The following is a 23,586-nucleotide window of genomic DNA, read 5'->3' as shown; positions in this document are numbered from 1 at the left end:
ATTTAGATGACCTCATGGTATGAGGCTATATTACACTCGGGTTAGAACCTGGGACAATGAGCAACAACAGGCCTCCACTCTGAAGAGGAAGCAGCCAGCACCAGCCACATGTCGTCTTCTCCTTGTACCTTCCATTCTCTTAAACATGACAGTGTAGTAAGAAAAGGACTTTTAAGTCAGATGATCCTAAATCAATTATTTTTACAATGTAAGTGCAAGTGACACAGCTAAATGGACTTTATGAATCATAAAACTTCCACAACAGCAGATGACCACAGGATGCTATACAAACAACCCAAGTTGAAGGTCATTTCTTCCCAGCTTTTATTCCTTTAACATCTTAACAAAAGAACATTCCTCAAGTTTAAAAAAAAAAAAAAAACTTTGAAAAATATACAGTTTCATATTATTTACATAACATACAAGTACAGGTCCCAGTATCATACAAACGTGTTAGATATAGTGGGAAGGTATGCTATAACTCACTGCCTCCTGAATGGCTAGGGTAACAGACATGTTTGCATTTTCCAACTACCTTTATCACTTATTATCCTGATGCAAGGCACCTGAGATATTGGAAGACTTCTGAATGTGAACTTCAATAGCTTCTATTTTGATCTTATTGATTTCAAAACTGACTACATTTTAAATCTCTTTACAAGTTTACTTTATCCAAAACTAAGCTACCTTTATAGTCATCCTAAATAATCAAATATTAATCACATGTACTGTTAATATGTACACAGATCTAAAAGTCAAACATACAACTGTGCAGCTAAGTTATACAGGATTTTATATTTAACCCCAGGACACTCCCTAGTGCTCTGTGAGGAATCCAAATTTATTAAAGTGCCAGCTCTTCAGTTTCCATGCTCTCAACTGGCTTTTTGAATGTATTTTTAAAAATGGCTTAAAAAAAAAAAAGACTGACAATAATTAGAATAATTGCTACTTACAAATTAATCAAGAAACCTAAGATAAAAAAAACCTAAATTATAGTTTTATTTGTATTTAAAAATATGTTGGAAATTCTGCATATGCCCATGATCAAGCTTATTGTCAATGCACATTACTTAAAATTTTGATGACATGGTTTGTTCTGACAAGTCCTCCTTCAAGCTGAACACCAAAATAAGGGAACTCCTGTAGACTTCCATTGGCCCTGCCATTGTTGATGTGTACTGCTTCCTTGTTAATGATAATGGATGACTTTTCATCTGCCTTTTATCACCTGGACAGTTTTCCGGCCATAATGATAATAACTGTAAGCTGATGCAGCTGTGGTAAAAGCTGTAAAACACCTTTTATGGAAGAAAAGAAATTTAGTTTAAATGGTAACTATAAATATACATAAAGAATACACATAATATATACTAAAGAATACATTTAAAAGAGTTGTTTAAAAGTAAAAAAGCCTGTTAGTGTAATATAACAAGAATCTAAATATATCGCTTTTCCTTAAGACTTCATTTGAATCAATAATGTCAAACATAATTTATCTAGTTAACAAATCTGAAAAAAATAGCAATTGTCATTTTTACCCAGACATTATTCTATGATAGGTAATTTTATTTTCACAGCCTCACCTTACTGAGGAAACACTGCCCTAGAGAGCTTGCTCAGGGCCACAGAACTATGAGCCTGGCCTGGTTCCAACTCTAGAGCCCTTGTGCTCCTCCCACTGTTCCATGCTGCTTAGAGTATTAGTATTAGAAGCTATTTCTTGCAGATTTGGGGAATTCTAATAATCTGAGTCATTTTAAATACAATTCAGCTTTCTTTACTTAAAATTAATCATATTCTCTTTGAAATGACATGTGTGACGCTCAGGGCTCACTGATTGTATGCAGCTAACAGGTTCATTTTTGTGCACACATGAGCTTCTGCTTCTATCAGGTGAGGTGTAGGCTCGTGAAGACCATTTTTATTTGACCCCAAACCTGTTTATGCCAGCTTAATATCCTAAATTCACACATAAATTTAATGAAATATACATGTGGGAAGAATTGCTATTTCTGAGAATTAAGCTAGAACCTTGGAAAGGCAAGACAATCTGCTAAACACTACTGTTGAAGTAAGTAGACAATATGGGCTTCCCTGGTGGCTCAGTGTAAAGAATCTGCCTACCAATGCAGGAGACACAGGTTTGATCCCTGGGTCGGGAAGATCCCCCAGCGAAGGAAATGGCAACCCACTCTAGTGCTCTTGCTTGGGAAATCCCATGGACAGAAGGAACCTAGCAGACTACTACAGTCCACGGGATGGCAAAGGAGTTCAATGCAACTTAGTGACTGAACAACAAGTAGACAATATAATTGCTAAAATACTGGAGAAAATAATAAAAATCTACAAAGTGTCTATACTCTGCTTCATAAATGTCTTACATTCTTATATCATTTTAAAAGAAAATGAAAATCAGAGTTTGTATTATGGATGCAGTTTTTTTCAAGAAAGAAAAAATATCCTACTGATGAGCCTATAATCAAAGAAAATGAGTTGGGCTTATACCAGAAGATATAGGACAAATGAGTGTAGAATTTATATTTTAGGAAATAAAATGTTCAGCATGTGTATCATTTTTAAAGATTCTAAGCTTAGCTGACTTTAGTTAACCATTATCTGGCTCAGACTGCATCAAGCAATGCTTTAATTATCAAGTTAAAAATATAGTAAAATATAGAGCTTTAGTATCGGTGTGATGTATGTGGACTCAAAGTATGAATCTGACACATTTTCAAGGCTACACATAATCTTGACAAAATAAAATTTAAACTCCTTTCTCCAAGTTTCTTCCCCACTCTGCCTCCTTCATTAGGCTGGGTGCACCTCTTTTTACCCACTCTCCTATACATCTGAGTTTGCTCAGGGTCTGTCCTTCACAAGAAAGGCTTCCCCTCAGTCTCTCCCCATCTAGACTTCATGGCTCAAATGCCACTCCTCCCTAAAGCTTTTCCTCTTCTTCCTACTTGGAATATTTTTCTATCCTCCAAAACCCCAACACAATATCTCTCATCCTTATAACTTGCATGAAAGCCCCTATAACTTCTACATCCTATAATTGATAGTAAGCTTCTTAAAAATGGTATCAATAAAAAAATATAGCCCCTACAGCTTTACCCAGTGTTTAATAAACATGATTAAGGACAAAGTAATTCTAGGATTGTCACAATAAGCCATTTTGTTGCCGTCCTCACAGAGTAATTCTAAGTTAAGCTTACCACAGGATCTGAAGGTAAATACTGTCAGCATAATTGAAAACTGGAGCTGCCAAAGAAGCTGCCACCAAGATTAACTGAACTGCTGTGTTTACCTTTAAAAAGAGAAGTCACAAATGAACAGTGTGAACCCAGTCATGTTTCAAGCTCACGAGAAAAAGGCATAACCCATCACAGTATAACACAACAGACTCTCAGCACGCCTGATGTTGTAACATCTCTGCTAAAAAAGCTGGCATTCACACAAAAGGCTGAACTTCACTAACTGGCTCATCTGTCTGCAGAGCTGCCCTTTACAAAAGGTGGAGAAGGGCAACTATCAGAAAACACCATTATCTTGAATTTTCATAGCAATTCAGTAATATTGCAAAGTTCTTTGCCTTTTTCTCAGCTACCCATTAAAACAGACCTCCGAATATGGACAGTGAGACTCTTCACAGGTGAAAAGGTAATGAGTTAAGTGACTTGTCTACAGCCTAGCAGGTTACAGATCCAAACTGAGAACCCAGATTTCCTGGCACTTCATTTAATGCTCCTTTCACTAGCATTAGGTTAGATACACAAGTTAGAAAGTTGAAATGCATTCATCTCCATGAGAAAGGCTCTCAGGAGGAAATGAGCAGGTTTCCCTACCCTAAAAGACAGTATGGTGGAGAAAAGGAAGATGACAAAACCACTGGAGATTTTCTCTACTCATCTAGATAAGCATTCTGGGAAAATAGGTGATATGTTGAAGGAAGCACCAATGTTCTCTCATCCATTCTGTAGCCAGATTACAAGGATTCCACTCCATTTTTAAAAAGAAGTAATAAAAGTTGTCTGAAGAACTTGCAAGACCAAGGAGTTGAGGCATTTGTTCCTAGCACCTCTTTAAGCCACTTTCCATATGGTGCTATACTCCAATTACTATACTTGATACATATAAAAGTCACAGAAATAAATAGGTAAAAAAAAACAAATAACCAACCAACCAATCCATATTTGTAGGTAAAAATTAACCCCAGGGAGTCTCTGGTTTAAGAGTAATAATCCTTTTGTCCTAAAGATGATTGGCATTCCTAACCTGTTAAACCTCTGTCACAAGGGATGGAGCAAAATAACTGGAGCAAATTTATGTGCCTCAATAGGCATTAACAGTGTCCTCTCTGTGCGCAAAGACTGGCATGCAGGTATTGCCCTGGAAAGGGCTCAAGAAAACAGATGGATAACTAAGAGCAGGAGTTGTTTATTAGTGAATAAAACTTTCTCCTACTCTTTCCATGTAATTGCATGGCTATTGCACCTGAAAGAGACCTTATTGTATGGTGTTTTCACAACAGGGAGGGGTGGGTAGTGAAAGCAGAAAGAAATCTTCATACTGTCTTTGTGTCACAATCAATATGCAATTATACTTCTACTTTGTCCACCTCCCCTAAGTGATGGCCCTATTACTTCATTCAGAGACTTAAATTCTTAGACCACCAGACCACCAACATAAAACACACATGCATACTAGAGCTCCAGAGAGCCTGGAGGACAAAAGAACTGGGTTGATGACTCCACTCTATCCACTATGGTCAATGCATTAAGATCTATCTTATTTTCAGCTGCTCCAGACTGAGGTTTATAGTCATTATAATAATCCACAAGGGAATAATAACTTAAAAGGATGTTGTGTGTCTCTTACCTTACTGATGAAGGTTGGTTTTAACCTAGCAGTGGCATAACAAGGATTGAAATACTTAGAAAGTGTTCGCTGGCAGAGGACAAAAAAAAAAAAAGATAAACTTTATTCAATTTATTAAGTTTAAAATAAATATTTTGCTATTATTAACATATGTAACAGTTACTGAGTGTATACCACATGCCTGGCTATATGCTAGATCTATCATAAAGTCTGGCTGACGACATCTTTTTAACTAATCTCCCTCATCACTATTTTTCCTTAATAGGCTAAAAAATCAAAATGAATAAAATGTTGACATTTTCACTGGACTCGGAATCAAAAGATGAGGCTGTTATGCTCATGTAGTGATTATTAGCTAAGTTTGCTTAACTGCTCAAATATTTGTAGAACCAATGAACAAAAGTGCAAACAAATTACCCTATGCTCGTAAAACTGTCTTTTTAAAAACCAGTTCTAGAGAATCCATAGTAGAAGGTAAGTTACACAGGAAAGGGTGCTTAGTCATACAAAACACTCTTAAGAGGGGACTTCCCTGGTGGTCCAGTGGCTGAGACTCTGAGCTCCCAATGCAAGGGGTCGGGGTTCAATCCCTGGTCAGGGAACTAGACCCCACATGCCACAACTAGCAGAGCCCACAAGCTGCAATGAAGACTGAAGATCCTGCATACCACAACTAAGAGGCAGCACAACCAAATAAATATTAAAAAAACAAAAACATTCCTAATAGAGTCTGCTGCTAGGGACAGGGCTAGTTGGCCTGAGTTTTATGGGCTATCAACTAAAACAATTTTGACTTAAAATAAAAACATGCTTTTAAAAAATTATTCACATGTTCATTGAACAGCTACTATAATGGTGATTCAAAAGCAAGATGATAGTCTGTTTTCTTTAAATTCCTAGTAAATGGATTAAATACATGATTGTCATAAATTATTCCCATAAAGTGAAAATCAGTACACAATAGTGTTTTTTTCTTTTGCCTTAAGTTACAAATACTACTAAAAAACATTTTTTTTTTTTTAAACAAACTCACCGGTGTTGGAAGAGTTCGATATCTGACATAAAAAACAGCAGCAATCAACATTACATCTCTTGAAATTATCATATAAGTAAGTGGAACTGAAAATCAAATATAAGATAATTTTGATTGGAATTTTGAAAATTATTTAGACATTACACATAACATAAAGCCTTACCATAAACTGGTGTTTCACCTAAGTAAAAATTTTATAATAAACATTTATCGATGCCTGTCTAGGGTCCTTACCATGAACCAGTAATTTTTATATTCTTCTTTCACCTGCCTTCAAAACAAGGCGAAATACAGACTATGGCTTTTAAAAGCACATTTCAGAATGTTGACCCTCACTTCTTTTCATTTTTTTCCTTGCATATGTTTTTAAGTTGTAGTTATTATCAGTGTCAGCTTTACTCAGCCACCACTATTTCCTTGTTACTTCTCAACTTTATAAGTTTGGGAAAAAGATAACCTCACTATAATTGCATGGAATGAGTTTGTAAAGAGGTTGGAAAAGATGTCAGGACTCAAGCCATTCTGACTTTCAAGAACTGACTGCTTGCTTCTGTAGTCTAGATTATTTTATGAACAGCAAATTTTGTTATATGTACCACTTGTGGAGAAACAATATCTTCAGTTTTGCCTGGCCAGTTCCTATCCAAGCAATTTCCATTTTTCCTTCTGCTCATTCAGTCAATGAACCCTAACTAAACACGAACTCAACTTGTTGACAGTTTTCTCATTATTCCTAAGATCCTACAGGATGGCCCCAGAGCCAGAAGGACATTTTAAATGGACACCCAAGGAACTCCTGCTCCCTTGTTCAGTGAGAATGGGAGGGCAGAGGTCTTGCTTCACTTAACATCCTTCCACATCTAAGGAAGTTTTAACCATGACTATAAATCACATTTTATTAGAAAGAAATATTTTTTAAAGGAAAAAACCTTAAGGCTAACACTCAATTCAAATTGTTTCAGTTACTAAAATAAATGGATCATGCATAGCTCTCCCATAATACCTTCAAACAGCTCTTCTTGAATTACTTTTAAGGCTATCCTTATGATCTGCTCCAATTTTGACATTCTATTGGTTCAGCAACTTAACAATCTCACTAATTAATTACAGATTTAAAACTTAAATCTCTGCTGGTTGTGGCTGTTATATATATATATAAGTGTTGATCTATGGCATAGTACTTCGTGACAAGATGATTCCAAAGAGAAAATGCTTATCCACTCAAATCATGGCATTTGGAACATAAAAGACTCCACTGTATGAGCCAAATAACAAAACAATCCAGTAATGATTTTTAGCAGGATTTTTGTGCCTGTCAACCCAACTTTTCTATATAGCAATAATCAGCTGCAAAATCAAATAACAATCAGTTTAAAATGCAGCAACTCATGCAAATGATATATAGTGAATACAACATTACAGGAAAATAAATACCTGCTATTGCAGTTCATCACCACAGGTGGAAAAGAATATAAATAAGAGGTTTCTACAGAACAGATGAGGTGATTCCATATATTGCAAAGCAGTGGGTTCTAGTTCTCTTAACTACCAAAATTACCACTTACTGAGCATCTGGCACAATTTAAGCATTATATACATATTATGTCATTTAATCTACATATCATCACCATGAAATGTGAACCATCATTATCTCCATTTTACCAATAGGAAAACAAGCCTCAGGCAGATTATATATTCTGGCCAAGGTCACCAGTTAGTCAGTGGTACTGCAAAATGCATCTCTGGACTCAGTTCACCAACTGTCAATCTGTTTGATAGAGGAAAGGACTGTTTAAAAAATCAAGTGTTCCCCAAACTAACTACTCATCACAGAATCACCTCATAAAAGTTTTGTAAAAGCACAGATGAAAGCTCCCTGGGGGTTCACAATACAGCCAGACTGGGACCAGGGCTGCAAGGCCTCTGCCAACTGACAGCCTGTATACTGTACATACAGGCTCTTAACTTTCATTTGAGGGGCAACTTTGTCCAGTTCCCTGGTTTTTGAATCTTCTAACTGTTCCTGCCTTCTCTCTCAGTCTTCCCTTGCCTTTTCTTCCAGGGCTAAAGCAGCTTTCTTTCTGTCTATTAGAGTACGACAGTGTGTTAGTGGAGGTGTAAAATGTGTCAGGGAATGCTCCAAGGTTTTCTTCTCTATTTGCTAATTCTGTCTGAAATATAGTTTCTGCAACAAGGAAGTATATCATGGGCAAATTTTATTAGTGTTAAAGGGGAAATAATAAAATCAAGTCACTTTTACACACAAAGTGATCACTATCAATAGCATACACTGTTGCACTGAAAATTTAACACACAGCCACACTCATTTGTTTATGTATTTTCTATGGCTATTTTCACACTACAATAGCAGGCTTGAGCAGCTGCAACAAAGACCACATGACCCACAAAATTGGAAATATTTATTCACTATCTGGCCTTGACTGAAAAAGTCTGCCAACATTTGTTCTACATCCTAACCTCTAAATTAGGACCTCCACAACCTCTAAGGAGCAGATAGAGAGCTCCTATCTACAGAACAGACTTACAAGTACTGCAAATTCAGGGCCATGTCTGTTCCCTCCCTGTCTGTTCACCCTAGAGGGAATGATACTACCTACTCCGTGAATTCCACCAATGCTCAGAGCACCCAGTTAACATTTTACAAAGTGAGTCGCCAAGGATCACTAGGCATTTTAACAAAGTCTCCATCATGAAAGAGAGACCAAAACAAACAGGAAAAAAGAAAGAGTACACACACATACACACACACATAAACAGAAGATATCCTGAAATGATGATATTCAGCTATGATGCAAGAAAAAGACTTTTTTTTTTTAAAAAAAAGAACACATAGAACAAGAGCTCTCGGAAATTAAAAATGACGCAATAAAAATGTCAATAAAGGGACAAATGACAAAGTTGAGGAAATCTCCCAGAAAGAGAACAAAAGAGAGTTTCCAGTAAGAAGAGAATCTAGAAAGAAATGTTTAGAACTTAAAGATAAGTTTTCAGACTGAAGGGGCGTTCTCATTACCCAGCACAATGGAAACAGACTCTAGAACATAAACTGTTGTAAACTCTCAGGCCACAAGGTTAAAAAAAAGATCATCAGGTTCAGCTTCCGTTAATATCTGAGTAGGTAATAATTCTCCTGCTAACACAATTAAAGACCATTAAAAAAAAAAAAAAAACTTGAAAGTGAAAAGCTTATAAGATGCTCAGAAGGTATCAGAATGAGAACTTGGGAAAATAAGCCTAGGCACTCAGAGACACTGTCCGTGACCCGAGAGAAGTAAGCAACAAAGCTGAATAAAACAAAGGCGTTTTGGCAGCCTTATGGGACAGCAGAACCATAGTCAAAGCCCAGAGTCCTCAGGTTCGGCTGTGACAAACCACTTCCTAGCTTTAAGCTAGGATCTGAACAAATACTCCCACAGGGTTGAGAGAGGAGTTGGCCCTAAGTAAACTAAACCTTAAAAGAATGTTTTATCTGGCCATCTAGGTAGTCCCAGACTATCAGCATTCCTAGATACCTGGCAGAACTGAACAAAAAATCTCTTCCAGAGAGTGATGCCATCATCCTATACATCAAAATATTTCTCCAAATTATTTTAAAATATTAATAGTGTCTAAACAGTTAAAACACACCAAAGACATAAGATACCATGAGTAAAAATCAATAGAAACAAACACCTGAAAGAGACACTCAAAAGATATTTCAGAAATATCAGTTCTTATAAAACTGAAGCTTACTATGTTCAGAGGACTATATATATAACAATTAAAGGGATATACATGAAAATTTCAGCAGGAAACTGAAAACTATAAAAGATGATTTGCTAAGTTTGAAGAATAAAATAGAAATTCTGTAATAAAAAAATACAATAGAAGATTTAAATGAATTTGGCTCAGCTGAAGAAAGAAGCAGTGAAATGAAAGAGTGCGCTTCAGCTTCATTAGTCATCATCTAGAACGGAGTTCAGAAAGATAAAATTAGTAGGTACCATGCAGAAAAGAGGCTAAGACACTTAAAGGAAACAGTGAGATTTAACACAGATATATTGCAGTCCCAAAAGGAGAAAAACAGGCAACAACACCCGAAGATTGTGGCTTAGAAGTTTTTATAACTGATTAAAAATATCAATCTATATATTAAAAAGCCCAACAAATCACAAGCAGGATAAATAAAAAAGAAAAATCACACCAAATAGTATGAAACTATGGAAAACCAAAGAGAAAGAAGAAATCTTAAAAGCAGCCAGAGTAAAAAAAATACCTTAGAAAATGAAGTGAGTTAACAGTTGATTTCTTATTGCCAACAACAGAAATGAGTAGACAATTGCATGGTATTCTTTGTGGGGAAAGTAAGATCCCACATGCCATGGAGCAACTAAGCCCAGATGCCACAACTACTGAGCCCATACGCCAGAACTAGAGAGTCCATGTGCTGCAACATTAGATCCCGCATGACGCAACTAACGTGACACAGCCAAATAAATAAATATTCAAACTTTATAAGGGCAAAAGTAGAACAGAACATACGGGTCAAATAAAACACAAAGTAAAATGGAAGACTGCTACACAAATATCAGTAATCATAGTAAATGGATTAAATGTTCCAGTTAAGAGTGAAAATATTTTTAGACTGGCTACATTAAAAACCTATTATGTGTTATTTACAAGCAATACCCAAAATAGATGTAGACAAGTTGAAAGTGAAAGATTTATTTATCATGCAAACACTGGACAGAGATAAGCTAGAGTAGATAAAGTAATATTAAAAAAAAGACAAAAGCAAAAAGCATTTCTAAAGATACAGAAGGTCACTTCAAAATAAAATATTCAATTCACCAAGAAGACATAACAATTTTACTTTATATGTACCTAACAGCATAACTTCAAGAGACACAAAGCAAAAATCAGAGCGAAAAAGAAAAAGTAATGGAAAACTGGACACAGCAAGAAACTTCACTCTCTCAGTAACTGACAGAAAAGCAGACTAAATGTAAAAAATAAGTCAGTAAAGAAATAAAAGTAAAAAAAAAAAAAAAAAAGAAATAAAAGTACATAAAAGTAATTTATTAGGACTAAAAATTTGACGAAATGGACACACATAGACCATCACACCCAATGATCACAGAATACTAACTAATTCACTTGAAAAATGCCTAAAAATGTTGTTCATAAAATTTGACTATATACTGAAGGGCTGAAAATCACAGAGCATGTTCTTTGAATATAGTTAATTATGCCCAAAATCAGTAACAAAAAAAATTGTTAGAAAATCCCACAAATTGAGAAATAAATTCTTATTAACTCCATAGGCCAAAGAAAAATCATAATAGAAATAGATTACTCTGAATTCAGATAATGATAAGAACACAAATACCAACATATGAGAAACAGTGAAAAGGAAAATGCAAAATGCCTTAAATGCAAACATTAAAAAAGTAAAGCTGAGAGAATTCCCTGGTAGTCCAGTGGTTAGCACTCCACGCTTCCACTTAGGGGGCACAAGTTCAATCCCTAATTAGGGAACAAAGATCCCATCGGCCACACAGCATGGTCAAAAAAAGGAATGAGTTAAACATTCATCTACAGCTGCACTATTCAATACAATAGCCCACCAGCTACATGTAAAGATAAAGCACTTGAAATGTGGCTAGTCTGAACTGAAATGTTGTAAATGCAAACTGCATGCTGGCTTTTGAAGACAGAGTATCAAAAAAAAAATCTCATTAATGATTTTTATTGATTATATAAAGTGGCTCTTTTTGATCTAGTGGACTGAATAAAATGTTATTAAGGGGAGGGGGTAGCACAGGCAACAATGCATGCTCAGAACATGCTGTCTCCACTGCAGCAGGAGAACAATGTCTCACACACACACACACACACACACACACACACTCTTCACCTGTTTCCCTTCACTATGAATATGACTTCTAAAAAAATTTAAATTAAATCTATGGTTCCCATTATATCTCTATGAGACAGGACTGATCTAAAGGATTTAGAAAAGAACATCGGAGAAAAGCCAAAGGATGACACAGAAATAAAAGGACAAGATTTAATGAAACAGTAAACATATCAGAGAAGTTTGACAAAGCTCAAAGTTGGTTCTTTGTAAAGATCCACAAAACTGACAAACCTCTGGCAAGACAAGTCAAAGAAAAAAAGGACAAATAACTAACAATTAGGATGAAAGGGGGGACACTACATACCCTACAGACATCAAAAAGTAAACGTGGATAACTTTAGCTTATAAATAGCTTATGGTAATTTTTTTTAATGTAGCTGAAATGAATCAAGTTCCTAGAAAAAACATCGTAACTCACAAAACAGACAAAAGATGAACCAGAAAAAACTGAACATATATATATTTTTTAAAGTGAATCAATTATTTTAAAACATTTTCCAAAAGAAAACTCCAGGAATCAATAGCTTCAACAAGTTCTACCAACATTCAAAGAAATAACTGAAATCTCACACAAACATCTCCCAAGAATGGGGGGTCAGGGAGGAAGTACACTCCCTAAAATTCATTTTATGAGATTAGTATAAAACTTGATATTAAAACCTAACAAGGGCATTTTTAGAAAAGAATTTTAAGCCAATTTTGTGAATCTAGATGTGAACTGACAAAATATTAGTAGTAAACCAAATACAGCAATATCTTCAAAATATATCATGATCAAGTTGTATTTATAACAGGAATGTCATCAGGTTAATTTAATTTAGAAAATCAATAATGTAATTCACCACACATTAAGCTTAAAGGGAACAAATATAACTACCATAATACATGAAGAAAAAGAAATTTCATAAAATTCAATATCCAATGTAAAAAAACTTCTGAGCAAACTCCCTGTAGAAGTGAACTTTACCCTTACAAAGGGGTGCTACAAAACTCTACAGGAAATGTCATATTTAGTACTGAAATATTGAAATCTTTCCTTCTGAGACTGAAAATAAGACACAAACACCACTCTTAGTCAACACTGCACTGTGTACTATAGTGAGGCAAAATTATAAAAAGGTAAAAGTATTGATGAAGAAACACACTGTCATGAATTATAGACAATACATAATTGAGGATGAAGAAACTCCAAGAGAATATACATTTATATTATCAGAATAAGAGTTCAGCAAGTTTTGCTAGACATAAAAATTAACATTAGAAATAGATCTCATAAACAATAAGCAGCTATGACAAAATGAAATATTAACAGAGCCTCATTTACAAAAGAATCAAGAATTATCAGTTACCTAGGAATAAATCTAATAATTATTTATTACCTCTCTAGAAATAACTAACATTTTGACATTTTAACAAACCTAAATAGAGTATATACAACAGGTTTGTGGACTGGAAGACAATATTATAAAAATGTCAATTCTTCCAAATAAATCTGTAAATTCAATGTATCCCAATAAAATCCCAACAAGTTTTTTCTGGGAAACTTGAAAGTTGATTCTAAATCTACCTACAAATGCCAAGAGGTAAGAATATCAAGATAGAAGAACTTGTTCTATCATATATCAAGACTTTTAGCAAAGTAGTAGTAATTAGGGACAGTCCTGATACATAGACAGACAAATCAATGAGGAATAAACTAGACAACCCAGAAAAGGACTCATGTATATATGCACATGGTTTTTTAATAAAAAGTGCCGGGATGGATAATTGAGTGTCTAAAGAAGCAGTTAGAAAATTAACCCCTAAGAGAGAGAATTTTTTTAAACCAACAACTAAGAATAATGTAAAAAAAAATCTTAAAAGCTTTCTAATACAAAACCTAATCACATATAAAGGAAAAGGTATCAGAATGGCATGAGACTTCTCCACAGCAAGATGGAATCTGGAAACCTATAGAACAAGGTCGAGTGAAAACAATCTGCAACTGAAAATTATGCCCCTTTTGAATCTCAATCAAGTATGGAGGGTAGAATAAAGACATTGTAGACATCTGTAGAATAGACACTGTATACCTCTAAAAACTTGCTGCCATGCTGCATCTGAGCACAGGAAACAACTGGAGATTGCACTCCACACGGAAGCCATGGGAAAAACAGATCCAAGCCAGAAGACAGAAAACGGAAGTGCCCAGAATGATAGTGAGTGATAATGAAGGCTTAAAAAGCAACCTACACCAATATCAACATTATCCATAATGCCAAAACATAGAAACAGTTTCTATGTTCAACAGGAAAATACCTGGCTAACCTTTGTGTAAAACAATACAACAAAATACAAAGTAACTCTGAAAAAGCTTCAAGGGAAGCATGAAAATGTACACACCACACAATAATCTTAATTGTGAATGTTAACAGAATGCTCCTTAGGATCTTTTTTCCTACAAAATATCTATATTACGTATAGCATACTTCTGCCCATTCAATACCCCCAACCATATACACACCATAATCATGACTTTCAAAGAAGCACACAAACAGTAGTTTAATTCATTTTTAAATTTGACCATGCAGATTTAAAAGCCTAAAGATAGAGGAGAAAAAGAATCTCTAGATTGAGAAGAATGTACTAGACTGAAACACCACTACACTTCCTATCAAATGTCAGTAACAGCATGGTACTGAAGGAGCAAGCGGCAGTTTCTTTGTTTTCAATTCTATTTCTAACTCAGAAATAATCTGCACCAAAGGATAAAAACTGAGAAACACAGCTAAAGTAGAAAATGAACAACTCAAAAAGCAGTACAAAATACAAAAGATCATAAAATTTTGTTACAAAGAGTATTCAGACAATGTACAAACTACATGATAATTAAAACTGCATAATAGTGTCTAATAACAAAGTGAAATTTTATAGACATCTCTAGGCCTTCAGAGCTCTTATTTATTAAATTGTACTTAGTAAATAAGACAACTCAGGAAACTTTAAATTGCTTTTAAAAAGCTACGCACTAAGAAAATAAAATAGTTTCAAAAGATTCTAGGATAATGTAAGTTAGCACTATGAAATATGTGCTCAATTTTAAACAATTTTACTAAGAAAACAGATTCTATTAGTATATACAAAGTCATAAATTTGAAAGTAAAACAAACAGCTTAGCAAGCAAAACAGTTCAATAGTTTAAAATTAGGGAAACAAAAAAATAAAATAAAATTAGGGAAACACTTTAAAGTTGAAAAACATATTTGTGGAACAAAAATTATTTGTCTCTCAATCAAGAGAAATCCTAAGCTGACTAATGTCACTCTTCCCTGTACTATTTAAAAGCACACATGATGGCACTCTTACCTGGAATAAGATCTGCATAGGTCAAGCTAATATATAAGATACTGATAAGTATTTTATCAGCAAGTGGATCAAGAGCACTTCCCAAAGCTGATTTCTGACTGGCCCAGTTTCGAGCAATAAATCCATCCAACTGAAAATAGAAGTTTTTTTTAATAAATGTCACAATGGGTACAGAGTAGATATCCTGAAGATTAAAAGGTACCAGAATAACTATACTTTCATAAAATGTAGATAAAACTTCTGTTTCTTACTCCCAAACCTCCTGTTTTATTGGTATACATTTAACTTTTAAATTACCAATTGGTCAGAAAATAATTTCACTTTCCTACAGTACTTTTCTTTTTCAAGGCCTTCAGCTATTTGCCAATGTTTCCACAATGCCCCTTTGAGGGATGAACCCAGACACAAATTTAGAGATGTAAAGAACCCAAATAAAACTCAAAGGAAGCATGACTGACAGAGCATAGATTAGGCGCCCCCTCCTCTCAAATCCTGGGCTATTTCACCACATCCAAAATAGCTGCTTTTACTTGCAAGGGCTACTCTTTAACTGCAAGATTTCCTAACTCACATTCCTACCTACTCTTCTATAACAGTATCCAATTCTCTAAGCTTTAGCTGTTATTATTTTTAACTGTTATCATCAATATTTTTTGTCTAGTGCCACTGTTAATTCCATGGCTGACTACATTTGCATGACTTGTACCTGAATAAAATATTCAATCCTTTGTATTTGGCCTACTTAAAATTTGATTTTCACTACTCTTGGAAACAAATTATATTTTAAAGCAGAGGTCAAAAAAATAAATAAATAAATAAAGCAGAGGTCATACTTGGTTTCCTGGGAGCCAAGGGGCCTGCAGGCTGGTTTTGTTTGAACTGCCCAGAGGTTTTTAAAATATAAATTAGTTGCCAATATTTAAATATTCAAAGTCTTACCTCAAAAAATCCACATCTCCAAGCTTACTTGAGGAATGGGAAGAAAATTGACTGAAACGAAGTAGTGCCTATTTTCATTAAACAACGTAGATATTTTCTGATTTTCCAAGTCCCTACCTGGCTTTTATTCATTTTATTTAACTTCAAGTTTCAACAAATGTTTGAATTTTCTAGTTCTATTTCCAAGGAAAAAGATCAAATTACTTTAGACACAATTTAACATGGTACATTTTAAAGGATAAGTAAGTCCTCCATATCTCAAGTATTCCAATAACTTAGAGACAGTTGTCATACTGGATAATGGTTAAGAACTTAAGTCTTCACAGCACAATGTAAGTGGTAGTTCAAGCATTTGCTCTCCTACTCACTTAACTGTAACTCTGGGCACAACATTTGGCCTAAGCCGAAACTGAGGCTTAGGCATCTCCTTTCCTTCCTTCCTGTAAAATAGATAATGCTACTACCTCAAAGGGTAGGTTGTCTCAGTACACAATATGATTAAAATCTGTTTAGCACTCAGCAAATCCTCAAAAACATCAGTTATCAACTATTACTACCTCAACTGAAAAAAAAATCTATTTTCTCAAGTATACTAGAGGTAACACTAACAGAAAGTGCCTAGAACTGGGAGTTAGGGCCTCGGAAGATTCAGGTGTCAGTTCAGTTTCTGATCTCAACCTCCCATTTTTTCACCGTCATCTTCTCACCCTCATTGCTCCTCTACCCACACTGGATTCCAAGGTCATCAACACCACTTTTTCTTTGTAAATCTCTGTAACTCCCTATTCCACCCTCTCTCAATACTACTTAAATACATCTGTCATGTACTCTAAGCCGACACCCAAACAGCTCAACACTGGAAAACACCTAAATGAGCTGATCAGTCTCACTTTTATATGACCACAAATCTCCTGTGGGCACTCAATACTGCCTGGTAAACCTATACCCGCTTACTATGTTTACCTTCTCTTTTCAGCCTGCTCTTGCCACAGACTGACTCCATCCCTCCCAAAGCCTCTCTAGCTCATGACCATGTCTATATTTCCTCGAAAAGTAAAAGCAGGTTGTCAGCACCCCCTCATATTCTCACCTCTGAATCCCACCACCCACCAGTATCCAGGCACACTTATCTCTATTATCCTAATCCCTGACCCCCGGTCCTCTTACCTTCTGTGAGTTTCCCCCACCTCCCAAGCATCATCAATCTCTCTCTTCCTACTCAGTCATTTAATTAATTAGTTAACTAACAACAAAAATTTCCCCAGTATATATTTCTTTATAAACTACCCTTCCTTGACTTTATTCCCCTGTGAAGCAAAACTTCCTCAAAGTGACATCTATTGCCATCACTATCTCACATATGCTCACCAACTCACTCTGCCTGCCCCATCCTCTAGAGATTGTACTCATAAAGGTCACCAACCTATCCTCAACACATTGAACCACCTTCTTAATATCTGGGACAACTTACTGCTCAATTTTCTTCCTTTCTAACTAGTTTTTCCTTTTCAGTGTCCTTTACCAGCTCCTTCTCCGCTGCTCCACTTACTGCTTTTTTCTCTGACCCATTCTCTTCTTTTACCACAGCTTAGACGATTTCATCCAGACTTGACCATCTACATAATAACTCTTAAATCTGTCTCTAACCATGACTTCCTCCAACTTCAAACTGTTGGAGTTACCCAACAGTTACCTCCATCTGAACAGGCCTAACAACTCTTCCCACAAACCCTGTCCTACTCTTGAGCGTTAACCATCATAGAAAATGTAAACCTCCATGCATCTGCTTGTTGAAAAGAAAAAAGAAACTGCCTAGCACTCATACTTATTTCCTTTCTTTCATCCCACATATCCAATCCATTAATTTATCAATTCTATCTTCAAAACATACTCTCAACCCACTACCCTAGATTATTATATGCCCTCTAACCAGCCTCTCTGTTTCTACTCTTGCATTCCTGTAATTCCCTTCCCATACACAACAGAAATCAGGCTTAAACCCTGATTTAACCCTCCATGAGTCTAGCCATCTGCTCAGTGGCCATTCTAGAGGCATCAAAACCTCCATGGAGTATAAGTGTAAAACAACGCCAGTTAACTTAGATTTCCACACACATTGTTTTCTATATTTAGAAAAGTGTAAATGAGGCCTCTTCCACTTAATGAACATCTCAATCACATGTGGCAACTAAAGAAAACTTACAAACTAAAAAAAAAAAAAAAAAAGCAAATATGGTAACCGAAAAAGATCTTGTCTACTACAAAAAAAAAAAAAAAAAAAAATCCATTATCAGTATAATGATCTTTGACAGACCTGAAGACCATTTTAATAAGTAGAGGCCTTCACACTTCAGAGATAAAAGTAGGGACAAACGAAGAGGCTGTGTGAATGGGGAGAAATTGTGACAAACAGGAGCTAAATTCTGGAAAAAGAGAGGAGGTAGCCACTTTGAGAGACTGTATTTGATGCACATTTGGAAATGTCATATGACAATGCAAACGCCCTCCTTTGTTTACCCTGAAAAACCTTCAGCTAATTCTACACTGCTCAACAATGGTGCTGGGCAGGTGGAATTTTGTTTCTATGAATCTCAAAGGGAATAGCTGATGTTACAAAGGAAGATGTTATACAAACTGCATTAACAGAAAATAAGTTTCTCTTTATTCTCACTAAATACTGAGCATAACTTTTCAAACATACATCAGTTTAAAGAGGCACCAAATTACTATTGCTTGTCTGGGTGCTTACTTGGATCTCAGACCAGCCTTGTACAAGAATACATAATACATATACACAATATCTGTTTCTACATGCTTTTGTACTGATTTAAAATTTTTCCTCTACCATTTCCCCATTTCCTTCAATTTTGTTTAAAGGACATATAGTTTTAATAAGCTATTTCAATTCTTTATGCAACAGGGTGGGTGATAGATACAAATAACGTCATACATGCCAATGACTGGCCAGTCCACAAAAGCCTATATAACACATAATGCAGCTTTCTGTTATTAAAATTATTTCCCAAGTTCTAATTTGAAATAACCTGAATTAATCTTTCCCTCCCTCTAAACTGAGACAGTGGTGTCAAGGTATTCTCTTCTCCTCTGTCCATCTGCTGGGAGAGTGGAAGGAAGGATGCCTAATGCCCACCTAGGGCAGGGTCTTTTGGAAGATGGTCAGAGGGGTATGGAGCAGGAATCAAGGAGCAAACCTGTAGGGTGCCTATGGCCTCCTGCCAGCATAAACCTGAGCAGAGATCTGGCCTCTACAAGCTCCTGGTCACAACAACTGGCCCACTACTTCCCTCTCCATCAGTAAAACCAACTGTTGTTGCAGATCAGATATTTCTCTCTACTACATAAGCAGAAAAAAAGTCTCTCCTTTATTTCTATCCCTAAAGCAAGTAGTTGGCCCTTTGAGAATATCTAAGGCTTTTTTCTTTCATGAAGAAGTTCTCCAATGCCTCCCTACAACCTCTGCTTCCTTAGATAATACAAAGAATAACAGAGTCCCACATAGATGCTAATGACAAGCCTTTATAAAAGTACTAGGTGAAATGCATCTTTGAGGATTTTCTTCCAAGGAAAAGCAAACTGAAGCTGCATTATTTCAGTGTAGTGGAGACTGGGATTTAGAAAGGGAACAGAGCAAGGGGAGTGCCTTTACAACTTACCAAGTCAGTTAGCCCAGCTAAAGCAAAAACTCCTAATGCAATATTAAAATCTTCTTCAATAATCAAATAGCCCAAAACTGGGGCCAAGCCAATTCTCGTCATTGACAACATATTTGGGATTGTCCATGGGTTTTCATACTGAAACATAAAGACAACAAAATTTAAATTAAATACTATAAATTCATACTTTAAATAACTATATACACTGGAAAACACACTCTATCAACTTATAGGTAGGTCGTGTACCCAAACACAGACTAAAGTACTGACTATATATAGATTTTCTTATTAGAGAGAAGAAATAAAGATGTATTACCACATAAGTCAAGACTGTAATACACAACTTCACAATTAGAATTCAAAACTAAAAACATACTGCTTTTAAAAATGAAACTTCAACATTGCAAACCAACTATATTCAATAAAAATTTTTAAAAAAGAATTACTTTCCATTTATACAAAATAAAAAATGTTTAGAAGTGAAACTTCAGGAAAATCTTATACTTCAAGTAGACAAACAGTCTAGAAAGTGTCAGAAAAAAAGCCAAATGGGCATTCTGGCTAAAAAAACATTTATTGCAAATAACCTCTCCTCACTCTTCTATACATACCCATCAAAAGAATGCTAAATGCCATACACAGCGTTTGCAGATACGAATGAAGAGGAATTAAAAACACCTAACTCCATAACGTCATCACTAAACTGGAGAACTGCTGGAAGAAAATGGAACAAGGAATAGTGATTTAAATCCTTGGGAAATCTGTTCAAAATAGCCACAGCAATGTTAAGATCCCCAACCAGAAGCTGAAGCCTTTCACAGCTTCCCTATGGGAACTTTATGATTCCTTTAAACTTCATTGGGAGGCAAGGTGTCTGAAGTTGGCACCAACAAAAGGGCACCGTGGCAGCTGCTCTGAAGAACATTCCTTCCTTGCCAAAACAAAATCTGTTTCACGAGAGGGTATTTTAACTTTAAAGAACTAAGACACATTGCACAAAACTGGGTACAGAAATAATACAGAGAAAATGTCATTTCCTAAAGGCTGGTTTCTCCACTGAGTCAAGACTGCCAGTTCTACCTCATGGGACTATCTCCTCACAAGATAACCCTACTTAACTAACCTCTTTCTCAATCAGTAACCAACTGAATCTTAATCTTTTAGAAAAGTAACAGCATCCATTTGTAAAGACCTCTTTTAAAATACCTTGAACCATTCTGTAAGAAAAGGCAGTTCTCTAAAGATACTAAGTTTGTGTTTATAAACAGAACCAGGCCACCTCAGCCTGGAAGGATAATGGGGTTCTGGGGGTCAGGGAGCAGAATACTGTCACTAAAGCTACAGAAAAATTCAAATTTTCTGGGAAACAATCAGCACTACAAACCTCTACCTTTTATTGAAGGTAAACCACAAGAGTAATTAAATGGACTCATTCTTGGAACACTCCAAACTCAAGTTCAAAGGTACAAGTGGTCAGAGTCCAGAAAAAAAAATAAGTCTGTTGACCATACTGCAGTACAGATAAATCAAACACTTATCCAGTATAACAGCAACTCACTGAGGCGGGAAGGGGAGGGTACAGTTCATGATTGAGAAAAGGGAAACGCAAAGCAAAAGGTCAGAATACAGAGGGCCAAAATTCATAACAGATGCCCGTGGGACAAAATTCAAGACACAGCTGTAAACAACCACATCATTTCATTTGGTGAATTAATAAACCAGACTGAATGTTCCCGGAACAATGAAAAGGATTCTTTTGAGCTCTACACAAAATATTTCAGTTAAAATACCTCATTAATCTCTAATTATTAAATTTGTAAACGTTTCTAAACTAAAATTAAGAGAGCTAATCTCAGATTACCCAACCAGATAACCTGTGGCATACTCGACCAACTACTGCCGTTCTGGGAAGGACTTCAGCCAGGATATGGCAACTTCAAAATATCCAGCATTCAAACCCCAACATGCTTTAGCTATTAATGGAGCTGAGACCCCTGCCAGGATGCGGCCAACCCAACCCATGCTGTACAATTGATGAAAGCGGCACAGGGGCCCACTGAAGACATAACAATTGAAGATGTAATAATTGCATGAGTCTTGCTACATGACATCAAAAGCTCTCCCACACTCATGCTCTGATTTCTTCTGTTTGGTCAGTATTTCAACAGGTAAGCGGACAAACATTTTCCTCCGTTACCTCAGAAAGTCTTCATCTTTTCTATAATTAGAGGTTAAAAGATCTTTTAATTATGATCTAAATTAGTTACCCTTCATCCTATACAACGTGTAAAGTTACCAAAGGTCAAATGGTAGTTAACCAAACCTGCAGAAGCAAACAGAAAGGCCTGTATATATTTCTGAAGACGCTCACAGACTTGCCCTAAACACTGGAGATTCGCTTCATAAAATTTAAAATGGGCTTTTAAAAAGATAAGTGAAGGCTATTTTTACCAATGCAATATCCAGAGGCGCGTCCTGCTACAGGTGAGGATAGAGGGGGAGGAGAGGGTTCTAACTTGACCACCGAGACGCAAAGAGGATCAGGCTGGTACCGCTGACATTGGTCCCGACCGAATGACCTACCCGTAACTTCTCTTCAGGGAACGGTTTAAAAGTTCTGAAATGGAAGCATCGGACCTGACCAGCCAGGGCACGTTATTCGTGTCCGGGACCGAGCCCGCCGCAGCCGTCGCCCTTCCGCCTCCTCCTTGGTACGTACCAGGTTGGAGGCGCTCGTCGGGCCCCACTGGCCGCGTCGGGCCTCAACAGCAGCGTCCTCTCCGGTCGCGGGCCCGGGGGCTGCTTTCTCCGCGCCCGAGCAGTGGGCTCGCGGGCTAGCCCCAAGCAGCCGCAAGCCGAGCGCGGCCGGGCGTAGCCACCAGCGCTCAGCCAAGAAACCGAGGCAGCCGGGCGCGGGCGGGAGCAGAGCCCCGCGGGCGCGCCCCTTTCCCGGCCGCGCTCCCGGTGCCCACGCGGCGACGCGCAGGGCCCCCCAAGAGGCGCGCGCCATCCGCGAAGCCAGCATGACCCCGCTGGCGCTAGAGGGAGACGCAGATGGCGAGAGCTCAGCAATCCAGGGCACTGGCGAACCGCTTCCTCATCAACTCTCCGCAACATTGGGGAAGCTCGACGGCCTCCATTACTGCTTCTCAAACCCCAACACGCTGTCTTATACAGGTGGCCTCGGATCGCCAAGGACGGAAGCCTTCGCGACGCTTTTGCGACACCGTCGCTGCTGGGTTTACCAGCGCCCCCGTCGGCGGCGGCGGCACTCGCGCACCGTTAGGCTCCGCGGGCTGCAAAGTAGCTCTTTCGTGCAGCCGCTGTCTGCCCGCCTACCGGCTTCTGGGTCGGTGGGAAGGCGAGGGGAGGAGCGCGCAAACCGGACGACGGCGCAGCAGCTGTGGCCGGTGTAGCGCAGAAGTCGTCTCCGGTCCTGGCCCGAAACCAAAGGTGTGCGCGGCTCTGGGAGGAGGCGGGGCGGGGCGGGGGGTGCACTTCGTGAGAGGTTTTAAGTACTACTGAAATACTTAGTACGGAGGAAGTATTTAATACTAGTTCTCTGTTCTTTTCCCTCTTTTGAGCTTTCCATATGTCAAAGATACGGGTATTAGAAACTGTCAATAATAGCAATTATTGATCGTTTCCTGAAAAAAAAGTATTTATTGTAGCCAAGCTAGAGTGCATCATCCTGTTTAATTCAACAACTTTAGGATGGCATTAATTACTAGTTAATATAAAAATTATACTGATTATTGATATATTATTACATTATTGGTATTTATTAATATTGC

The 23,586-nt window shown here is 37.0% G+C and overlaps 1 protein-coding gene across 2 annotated transcripts; it reads right to left on the bottom strand.

Annotated features, from left to right (window-relative positions):
* Nucleotides 1-300: 300 nt before the first annotated feature.
* On the bottom strand, nt 301-22,997 carry CRLS1 (cardiolipin synthase 1). 2 transcript variants are annotated; one of them, XM_043884755.1, is made up of 7 exons: nt 22,512-22,997; nt 19,793-19,930; nt 15,180-15,309; nt 5,915-6,000; nt 4,882-4,950; nt 3,219-3,310; nt 301-1,301 (listed from the first exon to the last, which is right to left on the bottom strand). In XM_043884755.1, the coding sequence occupies exons 1-7, from the start codon at nt 22,815-22,817 to the stop codon at nt 1,214-1,216; spliced, it is 909 nt and encodes a 302-aa protein (XP_043740690.1). In that variant the 5' UTR covers nt 22,818-22,997; the 3' UTR covers nt 301-1,213. The 2 variants fall into 2 exon arrangements, with proteins under 2 accessions (XP_043740690.1, XP_043740691.1); XM_043884756.1 differs by lacking the exon at nt 22,512-22,997 and adding an exon at nt 22,376-22,500.
* Nucleotides 22,998-23,586: the final 589 nt, after the last annotated feature.

This window comes from Cervus elaphus, chromosome 23 (genome assembly GCF_910594005.1).
Source record: "Cervus elaphus chromosome 23, mCerEla1.1, whole genome shotgun sequence".
In the NCBI taxonomy this organism is placed as follows: domain Eukaryota; kingdom Metazoa; phylum Chordata; class Mammalia; order Artiodactyla; family Cervidae; genus Cervus; species Cervus elaphus.
Note: the sequence above shows the minus strand (reverse complement) of the source record. Positions and strands in the feature narration are given on the sequence as shown.

Excerpts from the sequence above, each read along its gene's own strand:
- CRLS1 (XM_043884755.1), bottom strand. The coding sequence starts at position 22,817 with ATGCTGGCTTCGCGGATGGCGCGCGCCTCTTGGGGGGCCCTGCGCGTC. Across the intron at positions 19,931-22,511 it reads CGACGAGCGCCTCCAACCTG|TATGAAAACCCATGGACAAT; the intron begins GTACGTACCAAG and ends TTTATGTTTCAG. Across the intron at positions 1,302-3,218 it reads ATTTACCTTCAGATCCTGTG|GTGTTTTACAGCTTTTACCA; the intron begins GTAAGCTTAACT and ends CTTCCATAAAAG.